Source organism: Centropristis striata, chromosome 6 (genome assembly GCF_030273125.1).
Source record: "Centropristis striata isolate RG_2023a ecotype Rhode Island chromosome 6, C.striata_1.0, whole genome shotgun sequence".
NCBI classification, from domain to species: domain Eukaryota; kingdom Metazoa; phylum Chordata; class Actinopteri; order Perciformes; family Serranidae; genus Centropristis; species Centropristis striata.
In genome coordinates this window covers 21,398,189-21,414,901 of record NC_081522.1, presented here as the reverse complement: position 1 = coordinate 21,414,901, position 16,713 = coordinate 21,398,189, and the positions used below count along the sequence as shown (strand labels likewise).

At 40.3% G+C, this 16,713-nt stretch overlaps 1 protein-coding gene across 3 annotated transcripts in view; it reads left to right on the top strand.

The window, feature by feature from the left end:
* tspan9a (tetraspanin 9a) overlaps nt 1-16,713 on the top strand; it is a 241,109-nt gene that overhangs the window by 138,123 nt on the left and 86,273 nt on the right. Inside the window, exon 4 of one of the 3 annotated variants that reach the window (XM_059334368.1) lies at nt 11,282-11,361. In XM_059334368.1, the coding sequence (XP_059190351.1) occupies nt 11,299-11,361 (63 nt within the window). In that variant the 5' untranslated portion in view covers nt 11,282-11,298. Of the gene's footprint in view, nt 1-10,510; nt 11,362-16,713 lie in introns of those variants that run through there. The other 2 variants (XM_059334367.1, XM_059334366.1) reach the window with 2 other exon arrangements.

Genomic DNA, 16,713 nt, shown 5'->3' with positions numbered 1-16,713 from the left:
CAGCATTAAGATTCAAAATGCACAAAAACAAACATCTGAAATAACGAAGAAAACTTTCAGACTCACACACGCAGTCTGAACAGACACTCTCATATGTTATGTTATGGAATCAGAAAGCATTCTCTCAAGCAAACCCAGCTTTCACACAAACAAACTACTCTGTCATTTTTGGAAGGCGTTTCTGATAAAGTGCACCAAGAACCCATTCCATCAAAGCAGATTCCTGCTCATGATACAAAGAAATATATAACATGAGTGGGTTTTTGTAGAATTATACATATCATCATATTCTATCTTTATTGTGAGACTTCTGAGATTCTTTAAAGGAATGAGTTGTTGTGAATAGTAGTTTTAGTTTAAACTGGTATTGGTCAATTCATTCCAGTGTTCAAACTGCAGCTAACTGAATGTTCTACCAACATATATAAATATGTATGTGCATATATTTATAAGTGTATATATATGCATGCCACCAGTTTTTACATCTGAACACGTCTCAACCCCACTATTGAAACCTATGTTTTCTTTAACAGATTATCAACAATACACTATTTATCGTAGAAAGAAAGTGCAAAAAACAGGTATGATTATCTAAATTTGAACTTTCAGACAGTCCTTTAACACAGTAGTTCTCAACCTTTTTGAGTCGCAACCCCAAATTTAACATGCATGTTGTCTGTGACCCCCGCTCACTGAACAGAATCTCACAGTTCAGATCATACAAACTCAGTTAATGCGACGTATTTTGGACAAATAATGAAGCAGAGAACAACTAAAACATCTCTCTGTCTGTACATTTATATATTTTTTTATGTTTTATTGTTTTAATCTAAGTGCTTTGCTATCAGTTTAAAGGTCCATTCTGACCTCCTGAGTGTGTAACAGTCAGCTTCAAGCCAGAGACTCCTTGGAAAGTAACAACTTGATACTTTGGGATTTGTCACAAAATTACCCAAAAAAGAATCAAATTGACCTCACTGACTTCCGAAATGATTTTTGCCGACCCCCAGAAATCATCTCGGGGTCGGGACCCCAAGTTTGAGAATAGCTGCTTTAACAGATCATAGGTTACAAAAGTTTTTGTTAGAAAAACTAAGCAAAAAATTGTGATATTTTTATTCTACATGTCTAATTTAAAACGTCACCAAAATTAAGCCGTTATTGGAATAACTAACATTACATTCTTGTGACAAATATTCACTGAAAATCAGACAGAACATCGGGCTGTTTACACAGAGCAGAGAGGAGAGGACAGGAAAAGTTGCAAGTAGAGGTTGTAAAAATGAAAATAGCTCAATATATTTATGTGGTGACCCATTTTTCCGCCCCTCGTATTCATGACACCTATGGACTTGGAAAAGTGTTATAGTGTTATATATATATGAATGCCTCTTTATTACAGCTAAAAAATAATAATTTACCAAATAAATTCAACTTCCATTTTTTTCTTTTTTTTATATCATTCATGTCATTATAACTGTGTCATACTGCACAAAACATATTTTTCAGTTATTTACACGTCCAGCATGATTGTGCTGATTCCATAAAGGTGCAGGACTTGTATATTGCAGTGTAATACAAGGCCACATTGAATAAAATGTAAAAAGAGCAAAGAAAGACCTGGAATGGCTTGCTGGGGTTCAGTGGGCTATTAAATATATAATAAATAAATGAAACTGGCAGTTGTGTTTCAGCTATATTCATTCTGCAGCAGAGCACCACTGTGAGTCCATGAAGGAGGCGAGTGTCTGCGGTTAGTTCACATGTCTGTAAAAACTGCAAGACAATCGAGTGTCAGGAGAACAGGTGATGTCTGGAGTCTCCCAGTTACAAACGGGTTAAATAATGGACGTAGTCACCGTGAAGTCACCCATTGGTTTGTGGCCCGTTGGAAGCCTCGAGTTCAGCGTTATACTCGTCGCCATCTTGCGTCGCCAACTTGTTTCCGTTACAGGAAGCAGACCATATCTGGACTGTGGAGGAGGAGAGGGATCTGATCACTGACTACAGCCTCTCTACAACTCAACCTGACTGAGAGAAGCTGCTGCTAATTCATGTTAGCATTAACTGGAGCATTAACTGGGATGTTAGTTTTGGCTAGCAAAAAAACAAAAACAAAATGTATCTTTCTGACCTCAGAAAACTGAGCAGCGACTCCTTGGAGCGTCTGTTAGTCCAACCAAACACTGAACAAGACATTTTTACTGAACAAAACGTTCAAATAAACTGTCATTAAGTGAAAATACAGTGAAAGGGTCAAAGTTATGAGACCAAATCGGTAAACGTCCTCTTTTCTATCTATATAACGTTATTTAACTTTATTGACACGTTGCCATGGATACGCATTGCTCTGCTTCTCTCCTGATGACGGCTCGCCTTGTCAGTGACCTGTCAATCAAAGGTAGCCCCGCCCCAAATCATACGATTCTTTATCTTCTATTTTCTTCTAAATGGGGCCATTATTAGAACTATTGACATCAAATTGTCTTGAAGATGATTTTTTACTAGCGATTGAGACCATAGTGTTGTCCTGAAAACATTTTCTGAGGTAATAAATCAAGTGAGAAGTTTTCAAATTTTGCACTGAAATGAATGGGCAGATTGCCCCCTGGTTTAGCTGAGCTGTACTCTTCACCTGTCTCCGCTTTCTGAGCTTGCTCCACGTCTCCAGGTTTACCACCATTCTTTGTACAGTGACTTAGTCGCTTCCAATACACAATGAATGGGAGCAAATCTATTCACCAGTCTGGTTGCGTGCAGTGGGCATGCATGGTCAGTTCATTTTAATAGACACCTCTGCTTCAGGCATGCTGCAGCAGAGGTGTCACGCCACGTCAGTGCCACACGTATTACAGTTAAAATAGATCAGTAATGCTGTTCTGCCCTCATTGTTCTTCATTCACTTTGCTGGGAATGTGGTGTGTTTTATGTGGCGTGATCATGGCTCAGGACTCCACTTAAAAAATTGCCTTTTAAATAACACAACGCTTGTCAGCTACTGACCAGTAATTTGGGACACAATTTCGCCTTGTGTGTTCTCATTATCTTGGTATGCAGTTAACACACAGCAACAATTTTCTTTTAATAAAAACTCCTGGCAGTAGCTCCTGGTGTTTTTCATCATTATTTTGGAAGAAGGAAATCACAGTGACTTATTTTCTTTTGAAATAAGCCCTGTGCGGGAGATTTAATTTGTGACAATGTGAAGAGTGGTTCATTTTAAAAATGTAGCACTATTTTTTAAAAACTTTTGGGATTGAAATTGTTCAATTTGATAATGGTATTTTGTGTGGTAGGTGGTAAAATTAGTTAACTGTGATTAATTGCCCCCCCCCCCCCCCCCCCCCCCCCTTAACCACTGAGTACTACATTCTTTTTATGAAGATATGGTCATGTCATCAGGGTTTGGAGTTTTAAGATACAGTCAAAAATATTAGACCACTGTTTATTTTTTCCGATTACTGTATACCTGTCAGGAAAGGTAAAAAGGAAAGCTGTAATCGAGTTGCATTGTGGGAAATGTAGGCTTCACACTGCAAAAAACCAACTTGTATTTTTTGGCCTAAAACAGTGATTTAAGTTGGTAAAACTTGGAAATATAAATTATTGACATTTAGGGCAATTGTGTTAGTTAGCACAACAAAGGAAGCCAGTTGTCTGCTCAAAAACAAGTTTGTGAGTTGTTGTTACTTATATCTTTAAGTTGGGGTTCACAACAAGGGACAATAGTTCTGCTAACTCTTATTTATTTGCTGTGAAATGTGGGAAAGCGGTGAAATTTGGTCATTAGCGAAAGCTAGCGGCTAACTGAAGCTAGCGGCTAACTGATGCTAGCGGCTAACTGATGCTAGCGGCGCCGCTTGTTACAACTACAAGAGTAGCCATTAGCGTATCAATGCTAACTCAAAATTGTGGTCGCAACATTAGCTGACATTTCATAGCGCCGTTACAATCGTGCCAATTCAGCACATTGCAGAAGTTAGTTACAATGTAAAATTATAAGTTGGTACAACTTCCAGTTGAGTTGACAAAAATCTGAATTCAGAGTTGAGCAAACTCAAAAACAAAACTTAAAATATTAAGTTTAATTGTCCAACTTAAAATTTTATCGAAGTTTGTTGGCTTGAAATTTTGAGTTCACCCAACTTTTCTTTTTTTGCAGTGCAGTATTTTTTAATTTCACCCATACCACAAACCAAAGAGTTAGGACTTTTTTGGCCACTGCTTCTTCAGTTATCACCATTCCTTTTCTTAATCTCTCTCCTGTAAGTCCCCCACTTCATGAAATGTGATACTGAAATATGTCTTCTATCTTCCTCTGACAGTGCTCAGCTTTGATTAGTGTATTGCCTCTAGTAACAGCCAACTGGCAGACACATCTCCTCTCCGTTTTTAGAACAGAGAGCAGGGCAACAGACCAATTATGCAACAGTACGTTTAATATTAGATTGATTAGATACATACTGTGCTAATAAAAACACCTAAAACCCCCTATTGGGTTGCCACAATAGAAAGTCTGCCACTATGTGATGATAAAGACATGAAATATAAATTGGCTAAAGAGGTTTTCAAGTATGTGGTGCTGTGGGAAAGCTTGAAAGGGTAATATAAGTAAGCAGAGTGCTCTGGAAAATACAAATATTTTTCCACCAACAATGGAGTTTTTTCATCAAGTTCTGCCTATTTTAGTTTGTATGAAAACCTCAAATTTATATCACTAATGTATAAAGGCAAAAAGACTGAGACAAGACTTTCAAGGCTAGTGGTTACTCATTATAAATCAAATTACAGTTTTTGTCTAGTCCCTGATGAATTATAGAACAGATCTCCCACTGCCATCATAACAAAACATAGTTAAAAAACAAAAAAAACAATTTGAAGATGCAGGAAGGATTCTAATTTTCCCCCAGATTGATATTAAAGTCATTCAACTGTAATTTAAATCTACAACTTTAATGAAGGATTTAATTTCACAGCAACACCTTTTTAGTAAATTTTCTACCACTACTTGCTGTTAGTACACTGGAATACTAATATTAATATTAATATTAATTTTTAAATCTAGACCCCAAACTGTTTTGCACACCCATCATACAAGCATAACAAGTCCAACCCATATACTGTAAGTCTTAACCTCTTAGCATTCAGCAGGTGTTGATACTATTTGTTACAAGGATTTGTTGCCAAATTTAGGTATTTTTTACCACTTTGAATTTGATAAAAGGGGCAGAAATCCCCCCCAAGTTACCCTATAACACCCCCAAAATATCCATGCTGTCATTTGGGATCAAAAGCTTTTGTCATTATGGAGATTTCTGCAAGAATTACATTTTTTTGAAGATTGGATGGCGAGAACTTCTGTTCTGTAAACCAGTAGTTCTCAACCTTTTTTGAGTCGTGACCCCCAATTTAACATGCATGTTGTCCGTGACCCCCGCTCACTGAACACAATCTCACACGCACAGTCCAGATCACCCAAAAAAGAAACAAAATGACCAAAAAAAGTTAACAAAATTACCAAAAAAGACACAAAATGACCAAAAAAGACACAAAATGACCAAAAAAAGACACAAATTGACCAAAAAAGACACAAAATTATCAAAAAGACATAAAATTACCTAAAAAGACAAAATGAACAAAAAAGACATTAAGTGACCAAAAAGACTAAAACACATTAACACAAGAACACTTTAACACAGTGGAGACAGAGCTGACTTCCAAAATGATTTGGCGACCCCCAGAAATCATCTTGCGACCCAGATTGGGGTCCCGACCCCAAGGTTGAGAAAAGCTGCTGTAAACCATTGAGAAACCCTCTTATTGTCAGTATACCAAGGAAAGTTTTACATTCAGGATGCTCTAGGTTTCTAGATTGTGGTTGCAAAGTTTCATGAGGCTGTGATTATCTTCGAGGTCACAGCAGCACATTTTATACACTGAGGTCAAGTTCCAAGAAATGCTCTAACTGCTACTATGGTGACTAACATCATCACACATGAATAAAATTGGATTCATTCTATCCACAAGAGTCTGCACTTTCCAGTCATACATCATTTATGTAATTTCAAGACTGTTTAGGAACCTCAGTAGGCAGAAATATTCAATAGGTGCAAAAAGCACATTGAAAGTGCATGAGAAAAATGTCGTCGTTTTTGCTCAAACTTCATTAGATTAGCTTAAAGTGGCTTGAAGTGGTCTGTGAAGGGGAGACTCGGGGGTTCCCATTTTCATTTAGATATTTCGTGTCAGTTTTGCCTTTGCCAAAATTTAGCCTCACTTTGGAGCATTGTTTAGTCCTATTCCTGACAGGATATGATGACGTGAGAACAATGGATTCTTGAGGTCTTTTCAATTCAAATTTTCTTTTTAGCATTAAAACCTGCTCTACACTGTAAAAAATGATTGTAGAAATTACAGTAAAACACTGTCAAATTGAATCAGAAATAAGGTGTAAAATTTAAAATTGTATATTACCGTAGTAGACACTTAATTACTGTAAATCAATGAATAGTACAAAACTTAAACTGTAAAAATATTTTTTAAATGTTTGTAAAATGAATGGAGAAATACCATAATGTAACAAAAAAACAAGATCATTCAGTCTAAATAACAGTTTTCATTGATATCTACATTTAAATTTACAGTGGAAAACCCACTCACTGTATTTTTTACGGTGAAGATCTGGCAACCAAAGTTGCCGGTATTTTACCGTAAATTAAACAGTTGTTTTTTTTTACAGTGTAGTTTCCTAATGAAAAAAGTCTTCCCCACTCTCAGGCGGGCTGTCAAAACGATGAGGGGTTAAATATTTCTTTAATTACTTTACTTGGCTTCTTTAATGGCAGCAGTGGTTGAGAAGGCTCCTGCGGCAGCCATGAGTAATTATTTGTTTGTAATGGCACTGGGACTATGAAGTGTTTACTTGCCATTACCTTTAGTGAAGAGTTTCCCCAACAGTTCTGGGAGCGTTCCCGTCAGTTCCCTCTGAGCTCTAATCTCTCCGGCCCTCTCTGTCTTTCCACCCTACATATGTCGAAGGAGCTGCCAGATTTACTCAGCATCATAGAGAATGTTTGAATACAATCTCATCCCACTCACACCCTCCATCTCGGCCCAGGCTCCCCGCTCTGGCCTGCTCTGCTGTGCTCCACATATTTTTCATCTTCTCTCCAAGCCTCAACTCCTCTGTGTCATCCTAGAGGCGTCCATTTCTCCCGAGTCTCGCTCACTGTCTTTCTCTTTCGCTTTTCCCCCCCTCAGTCTAATGCAGAGGCGCAGAGCCCCGTTGCTCCGAGTCGATGGATGGATCTGTGCGAAGGAGGGAACGTGCTCGGATGTGTCCTTCAGGCTACTTGAGGAATCAGTAACAACGCACTGAGAGCCCCACTGAGCTCTGATAAATGTGTGGAACTCTCAGAGAGAGCAGCACTGACGTAGATTATATTGAATTTAGAGTTAAAGGCCTGAAAGTTACCAGATGGAAAGCGCCTGGATTCTGACAGTCTTTGCAGCTTTTCACATTAATTCAGAAGGGCTAATGGGAAACCTTGTCACTTGTAACTTGTGAACAGCTATTTTCATCATGTGACGTCTGCCTTTACCAGCCGTAGTACTGATGCCCTAATTATTTGGAGTTGCTACCTTTTTTTTGTTGCAGATAATAGATCTGTCTCCGGAACTGCAAACATGTGGTTAAAGAAATGTGAGACTGTGGAGGCTACAGCAAATGATCTGTTAAAATACTGGTGTCACATCAAAGTCTTTCAGCTTCAATATGTGACATTCTGAACATTCTGTAATCTTGCAGTTAATAAAAGCCGTTCACGGCCCCATAGAGACTTTAAACTGCATAGTCAAAATGAAAAAGGCACACATTTTGTTCGTTCCTGAAAACATAGAAATATTTGACTTTCTCCTGACAGCAGCAATATTAACTGTGAGAGGCCTTGAGAGATAGACATTAATCTATTTGCACTCCTTCAAAACCAAAATATGGCAATGTCAGCAGCACTTAGTTCATTTCCCTGTGTAACAAAAATATGATGGAACTTGTACTTGAATAACTTTTTTTATTCTCTTCTTAAAGACATTGTTTTAAATTTTAGGAAATGTACTTTTTAGCTTTTTTATAGAGATTAAAATGAGTCGATAAACATCACTTTTCTTTGTGTAACATAAATATGAAATATATAGCCAGCATCTGGTGAGCTTAATTGAGCAGAAAGACATAGGGAAACAGCTAGCCTTTTATTCATTTTTTTTTTTTTTTTTTACCGTGGGACTTAGCCAGGCTTACCAGTTACCTCTGTTTCTAGTCTTAATGCTAAGCTACGCTAACCAGCAGCTGGCTGTAACGCACCGACATAAGAACAGTATCAACAATTCCTTCAAATTGATACAATAATATGCAAAGGTTTTAATATTTAGTCATTGTTAAACCATCATATTGGTTATTTTGCTGTTAAAATGCAACCTTAACCATATCTGAAACTATGGCTGCTTGATTATGGCAAAAATCTGATTTATTATCTTAGTCAATAGTGAGATCACATTAAAGAACATGTTTACTCTTTGATTTTGAAAATATTGTGCACTTATTAAATTAGAATTTCCTGATTTAGGAGTAGAAATTGAACTAAAAATGAAAAACTGCAAAATATATTAATATATTATATATAAAAACTTATAAAAAATAAATAAAAATAAATTAGATCAAAATAAATTAGACTTGTTATAACATAACATGCACTTCCATAACCTGCTGATAACTAATAAACGTATATTTAATGTATGAAAAAAAAAGAAAGTAGTGCGCTGGATTCATAACATTCATCGTTTCAAAAGAATTTGGGACTATACCTGTTTAATCCTGTGATCTTGTTTTCATGATTGTTGAAAGCCAAAATCGTAATTAAGAGTAAAACACAACTAATTGCCTAATGTTTCATCATTTCTGAGAATTACAACCACTATGCATCTTCTGTCTCAAGGCCGTTTTTCACTCCACAATGGTGAAACACAAGAGGGTTGGATTAGCTTGTCTTTGTCGATTGGGTATTACTGGATTTACCTTTAAGACCATTCAGTTGAAACTCTCTCTCCATCTGTCTGGAGGCTGAGCCATTGCCGGCTCTCGGCTGACAGAAGACCATTACCAAACCAGAACAATGTGCAGCCTAGTGATAGACCTGATTTAGCCTGACACTCCTGGAGAAAAAGTTGATTCTCTGAGTCAATACGGGCATTTATATTGTTATTCCAATTGTTTCTGTCACCTGAGGTTAAAATTCAACTCTGTCTGTGAGCTCACCCACATAGACACAACTTAAATCGGCAATAATTAGCCAGTTTTATTTAAATTTGACAGTCCTCACAGCCACCTCCTTAAGGATCCCTTGCCAGTTAGCCATTGTTCTCTGATGATATGCACATGTATATTTGGGGGAGCTATTTTAAATTCAAAGCTCTGTAATATTTTGTCAGCTTGGCGTGTGAATCAGCAGGACCGTTCAGTGTTTGACCCTGGCTTTGCCTCAGAGAGCGTTCAGCATCTTAAAGCCACTATCCCGTTTCCGTGCTTCAGATGGTGCCATAATTCCAAAGCCCGAACGCTGCCAGTTAATTGGGTCCCCCTTACATGGATGTGGGCAGTACGGTGATGAATAACGCGGAGCAACAGCGTGACCAAACTGCGGCTCAGTACTGTCGCCACCACCCACATCAGAGGCAGTAATCACTCTGCTGATAGCTGCCGCGTGTTTCAGGCTGATTTCCACAAAATATACGACTAACAATCTGCTGGCAGAGAGAACTAGGGGTTTGTTTATAGCGATGTTCATTAATAAAATTGCTGATTTAAATATTGCAGGTGTCCAATCAAAGGTGTCATCAGCAGACAGACAGTGAAAACTTTGCATATAAAAGAGCCAATATTCATCTCACACACACCCTGCTACTCCACACACAACCCCCACTCATCTACAGTTACCTTAGCACTTTTTTTTTTGTATTTGTTTGTTTGATCTGCTTAAACTCATCTCTGGCCTCTCAATTCCCCTGACAGCGAAGATGAAATTGCTGAACATGTATAGTCAAAGCAAACACAGTGATGGGCTTATTAAAGACGTGCAGGGGGGTTGGAGAGGAGGAGCTCAGATCTGGCTGCAGCTGCTGCATTGGCTGTTTGCTCAGCAGTGGGGAGGGGCTGAGAGAGAGAGAGAGCAGGAGAGAGAGAGAGAGAGTTGGGGGAGGAGGGCAGTGCTCTCGTTGGGAGATGGGAATGCCCGTTAGGTTGCGTCTGCCGATAATAGCACATCAGCCGGAGCGCTGCTATTGGGAGAGCAGAGCGCAGGCAGAGTGGAGGACTGAGCCGCTTGAGCGCAGAATGGTACACTAGAGAAGACAGGCACACTCTGAGAGAGATAGAGTAAAGGGAGAGAGAGAGAGAGCGCATCAGAAGGAGGAGAGAGCAGGAGCAGAGCAGTGGAGAGAGGACGGGAGAGAAAAGTTACCAGGTCAGCAAGAGAGCGTGGAAGTGGAGCAGCTGAGACTCACTGGGGTCTGTCTCTCTCTCCCAGTGGAGCAGCCCAGCAGCAATAAGCAGCACAGGAGGAGAGTGATATTACAAGAAGGGGTAGAGAGAACTTCTGCCACAGAAACACAGTCCTGTCTGTGTAATGATCCTCACAGGACTCTTGTGCACAGCCACTTCAGGACTATCACAGCAAGACAGCAGCAGCAAGGAGACAACACTTGAGCCTGGCAGGGACATGTGCACTCACTTCTGTGCTGAAGACTTTCTTTCCCATCTGTGAGGTGGATGTTGCTTCTGTGAGGCTTTTTTATCCTTTTTTTTATTTTCGAGCTTCAGATTGTGAAGCAGTGGACACTTGGAGAGCGAGTTGTTCTGTCCTGTCATCTCTGAGACTATGGTAGACTGTGCGTCAGGGAGCCCTTCATCAGCAGCTGCAGCCCTAGAGCATGGAGAAGTCCAGCAGTGAGGAGTCAGCCATTCACCGTAGCCCTTCCATAGATAGCCGTGACTCAGATTTTGCTCAAGCCTCCACGTCTGGCCGCCCGTTTGGCGGCCGGGGCTTCACTGCCGGAGCATTCTACGGCTCCACGGGGCCGCGCAAAAACGCACAGCAGGGACAGGCTGGAGCAACAGCGGCAACGGCTGCTGACGCCGGCGCAGGAGACAAGACCAACAACAAGTACAGCTCACCCAAAGGCAGCAAATACGTAGTCTTTTACCTGGATTTATCCTTTGTGTTCCTTTTAGAATTCAAGAAGTGCAACATGGCAAGGGGCTGCCTCTGCTGCTTGAAGTATATGATGTTCATCTTCAATCTCATCTTCTGGGTAAGTGGCTCATCATTTTCTTAATGCTTTTCTCATCACACTTGTTCACATTGATCTACTTGATGTTAATGGCTTGATGCTGACAGAGTGAATCTTGCTTTCGTAACATTAATCATCATTCATATCTGTGCTAGGCTCAGTATGTTATAAGTTTTTTGTTCTACAGGAAACATTATTGCAAAGTGATGGTTGTCAGTGCAATCATGCATTTCTAATTATTACATCAGGCTGTTTATGCCTGCTCCTCTCTGTGCATGTTGCTATTCCTGGATATCATGACAGAGTCAGTGGCATTGCACCAGGTCTTCTTTTGTATGTGACTGCTGGAGGGGGGGCTCTGGATTGTGGTGGGTTCGTTAGGGTCACTCATTCAGATGGTTATATGATTTACAGCAAACATGGAGTTGGATTGCTGCTTTTGGCATGCAAAGTGAAAGAGTATATGCCTCTACAGTGCAGTTACATTGATGAGCAACAAAATATGCACCAAGGGGATATGAGTTGAGATGGTTGGCCAGAGCTTCAGTTGATTCTGGAGGAGAACTGATGTGCATGTTTCAATTTATTTCTCTATTTGCTCTTGGGTAAATGGAAGAAATGATGGGCTAAGTTCAGGATTGTTGCAGCAGGACATTTGGCTCATCTATTTAATTAATAATGCTTGTAATTATCAACGTGTGTTATGATAATGCGAAATAAACAATCATAATGTGATAGCGCTCTCTGTGCCAAATTTACTCACAAAAAGGTTTCACCCAGACAAACCTGAGCAGCGTGTGGCAGGCTCTGCTGTGTACCCATGCATGGGCATTTGTTGTAAAAGTGGGCATCCCCTGAATGTTTACAGAATGGATTAAAGGGCTTATAGGTTATGGGGCCAAGTCTTTTGTGTGGATGCAGCGAAGCGTAAAAACACCCCAACACTGAGGGGACTTTACCAACCTCAGCCTACTATGTCACTGGGGTGTGAGCCTTGCTAACTGGGACACTTCAGAGGCGGGCATTAGCTGGAGCCCAGCTGTGATCAGGGCAGTATTTAAAAACATGCACACGTACACATGCACCACACAGAACCGAGACCCTTCCTGTTGTCTGCTCCGTATACTGAGCTGCTGGTGGCCTGCAGATGTGAACATCTCTACTCCTTCGGGGCCTTATCTCCATATCTTTCTCATATTATTAACTGGTCAGCAGAGGACAGGGCGAGAGCGATTGGAAAAGACTGACAAATGGCTCAGGGGCCCTTCAGCGGGCCTCGCCTTGATGTAATGTTTGTTTAAGGGAATGAAGGGTCAAAACAGATTAGCTGATGTTAGATTCATTAATGCAGACATTGACTTACCTTGATGTGAACGCCTCTTTTGAGCTCATTCAGTATGTATACAGTGCAAATAAGTGCGTGGCCTTGACATCACTACTGTTATTGAGAGGGAAGACAATTTAAAGTATTGCAACAACAGCATCACAAATGATCAATCGACCTTTTAAATGCGTTTTAAATTAGAAATGCATGATAATAGGGTAAGAAAGCCTGACATTTAGTAAGCATAGATGGATGATTTAATATCCCATATAGCTCTGGTATAACTAACATCAGTTCTGATGTTCTGTCTCTTTAAAGTCCTTTTTTTTTCTCTAATAAAGTACATCAGACAAATATGCTTTGGCTTTTATAGAGCATTCTGGCAAAGTATTAAAATATAAATAACACCGACATAATCTGTCAAATCCGACATATCAATATATTAAGTACTTAATACTGATTAGCCACCGCCACTAACTGTGTAAAAGTGTGTTTACTTTACATGAATGGCAGCAATTTGGCTTTATATCAGCTATAATTTCATTATTGGAATAACAAATAGCCTAATAATTGTCTGCCGATAAATTGTGTTCACTTAAAACAAATCAGAAGGGCTGTTTTTATATTAATATATATCAAATCTAATTAAAACAAGCTATTTGGAAAATAAAACTTAAATACACACAGAAGTAAATGATTTAAATCTGAAACTGATTTTAAAAAGTTAATAAAAGATAAAATATGATATCAAAATAATTTATGCTCCTTCTCATTCATCTGTTCTTAATTAATAGCCAAACAAAAATCTAATGATTAAACATAATAATTCAGTGAAACTAGACAAGACTAAATGTGTACTTGTGTGAAGCTAGGGGTGGCTGAAAAATCTTCTATCCCTGATTAGATCATTTTTGATAATAATGAATGTATATATCACATCTCTGTGGTTCACTCCAATTTTGGTCCCACGAGTAAGGATCAAAATGTAAAGTGTAAATATTCCATTACTCAGTCTAATGCCATTTTTTCAAGTTTGCAATAGAAAAAATAGGGCTGAAAGACATTTTATATTATTTTGATGATTTATATTTTCAAATCGCCCACCCATACTTTAACCATAACACATTCCTGTTTCCAAGAAAAAGCGTTTAACTGAAGAAATGCCTTTGAAAACAGACTGGCATGAAGAAGATCTCTGGGGAACAGGTGCTCACTAGTTGAGGTGATGTCAGACCTCCAACATGCTATCAATGTACAGTAAGCAACAGCTGTTCACTTTTCTGTCAAATGTGGTGTCACAGGTTCTGATCATGGTAGCTTTGAGAAATCTAATAAGTCCAGTCACTAAAAACACATGCACAGACTTAAGCCACCTACCAGTATTGCCACTTTAGCTTGACACATTAATCCCCTCATGATCCATCAAATTCACAATGGTGATTTACTCATCAATCGATAAATTACGACTGCTCATCATTATTCTTGCTTTGAGCTACGTGTGAAATATGGTCGATCAAGGCCCTATTAGACTCTACATTAACATAGTGACACCATCAGTTACTGGCGTGTCAGTTCTGCTCCACTTGGCTCATTTAATAGCTCAGAAAGTGCCTCAGTGCACTGTTATAGGTCAACCCTCGGCAGAGGTCATAAGGTCATTATTATCCACTATCTTCTTGAGGGGCAGTCGCAGGGGGATTTGTGTGAAGGTGCTTACTTCCTAGGTTCTTTTCAGGCTCAATTTGTGCTTAACCCTTTTCAGTGGCAAAACCGAGCCACTAATAACCGGCTGCTGCACACCACTAATAGGGAGGTGGAAAAGAGGCTTTGGATTTCAAGGCTGGTGGCCTCCGATTCATGTGGAGCCTGGCTTGTTGGCCTCCATGGAAATGCATTACAAGCATCCTGAAAGTGTGCCGAAGCTTCCCCTTTAGCATGAGATTTGAGGACTCTCTGTAAGCATGTGTGTGTGTTTGTGTGTGTTTGTGTGTGTGTGTGTGTGTGTGTGTGTGTGCGGGGGCAAAGGGACCCGTAAGTGGCTCTAGACTTTCCCCAGAGCAGAGCATCCCCTGCTGTGAAATAATTGAATTTTTACTCTGGTAATGTTCACTTAATGAACACCCACCATGCATTTTCCCTTCTATTCCCACAGATTGATACTCTTGTTTTCCACCCACTACTAGATCATTTTAATGACAGTTTAATCAGTGTCCCATGGGAAGGGAGGGGGGTGATGGAGGAAGGGGGGGTGAGGATGCAGCATGTGTCTGGTGGCTCTGTCCTTCAGCATGTGACAGTGCAAGGCTCATTGGCGGCTCGCTGACTGGCGCTCTGGATTCAGTGGCGGCAGTGTGACCAGTTGAAGGTTAGCAGAGCTGGGAATAAAGGGTTCGCTAGTCAGTGAGGGGTCGGGACGGGGTGCCTGAGCACTTGGTTATATAGTGAGGGAGGGAGGGTGAGAGGCATGTATCTTGACACCCCTGAGACTGCGCTGCTCTACCTCTGACACTCCAGGAATCACAAGGTTACTGCAGCTGGTAGGGAGGTTTCTGCCTCTGATGCTGTTACATCTCATCTCAGGACTGAAGAGAGGGGGAATGATGCGCCGCGGTAACCCGACACCAGGTACAGCGGGGTTCTCTTCTTTCCGACACATGCACGAGCGCGCTCGCTGCACACACGCAGCCATTCTTGAAAGTGTGCTCACCGCGCCGCTCCACGGGGCTTACGATTGTAACTTGAAGCACAAGGTAAACAGCGGCAGGCACTCCAGGCATCTCCATACATGTGCTCATCCTCAGGCCTCCCTAGCAGTTGTTCATGACCATCTGGCTCTTCTTTCTTATAAAGGATTAGAAGAGTCTGAGCTGTAGGGGGAGTTTCGGGCAGATTAGAGTAGTATTGGGTTGTGCGGTTAAGATTGAGAGCACAACTCTTTAAGACAGCTCTATGCTAAAGCCAACAATCATCAAAGCAAACAGCCTTTGTGTTGTGACATTGTGCTGTTTAGTCAGGAGGGGGATCAGTTGTGCTCTCACGGACATACAGTGACTGTTTGACCAGCCTGATAGGGTGATTGATGTTAAGTCCTATTGGTGTCAGCCTTGTGATCATATCAGTGTTGGTGTTCTTGCTGGGAGCAAGGATTTCAGCCTCTTACTCTGCAGTGTGTCCTCTGAGCTCGCAGCCTCCTCTGTTAATCTCCTCCATTCAAGATTCAATTTACTGTCCACTGCTGCACTTATTTATCTTGTATAGTGATACTGAACACCTTTGAAATGTAACAAGGTTTTTTTTTTTTTTTTTTTTTTTCAAAAAAGGCCCGAAAACACCACACTGGGGTTTATTCCGCCAAATCGCGAGCAGCATCACACACAAGCAGCTCATTTCCTTTGTTAGAGATAGATTGTACAGTAGCTAAATGGGCCCATCCCAGCTTTTGCCATTATCATGCAATATCAAAAAGCTAAAGCCTCATTTGATATTCATATTTAAAAGAAAAGTGTCAGCTCAGCAGTCTTATCCTACAAGTACATGAGGGGTGGTAGTATCAAAGCCGCTGCTTTGTTCGAGCAGAGAAAACCAAATGTGTTTAGCATTCATGAATTCCTATGCTTACTTGGGGGATTGCTGTGGGATTTATAAACCATTTGGTCCGAAGCAACAGATTAGTTTCCCCATCGATTTAATCACTGTATTTGACATTTAAGGTTTCAAATGTGCCTCTGATGCTACAAAGTGCAGAACTATTGACAGACTCAAGGTGTTTTGTAAGAAGTACATGTGAACGCCTGCATCTTGTCGAGTGGAATACCTTAAAGCGTTTCATACGAGCTGTCCCCTCCCCTCTGGGACTTTTTTCAATCCGTGTTGCCAAAGCAATTTGCCTGTTTTTCATTCTCCGTATCAGCACATGAAAAGTTCACTCATTTTTTATGGCTCAAGAGAAAGTGTATTGTAACAAACTTTTCTTTCTTCTGCCCCTTTTTTTTCACAAGAGGCACAGCTGAACTCCATCAGTCACTGCCAGGTAAAACAAGGATCGGGGC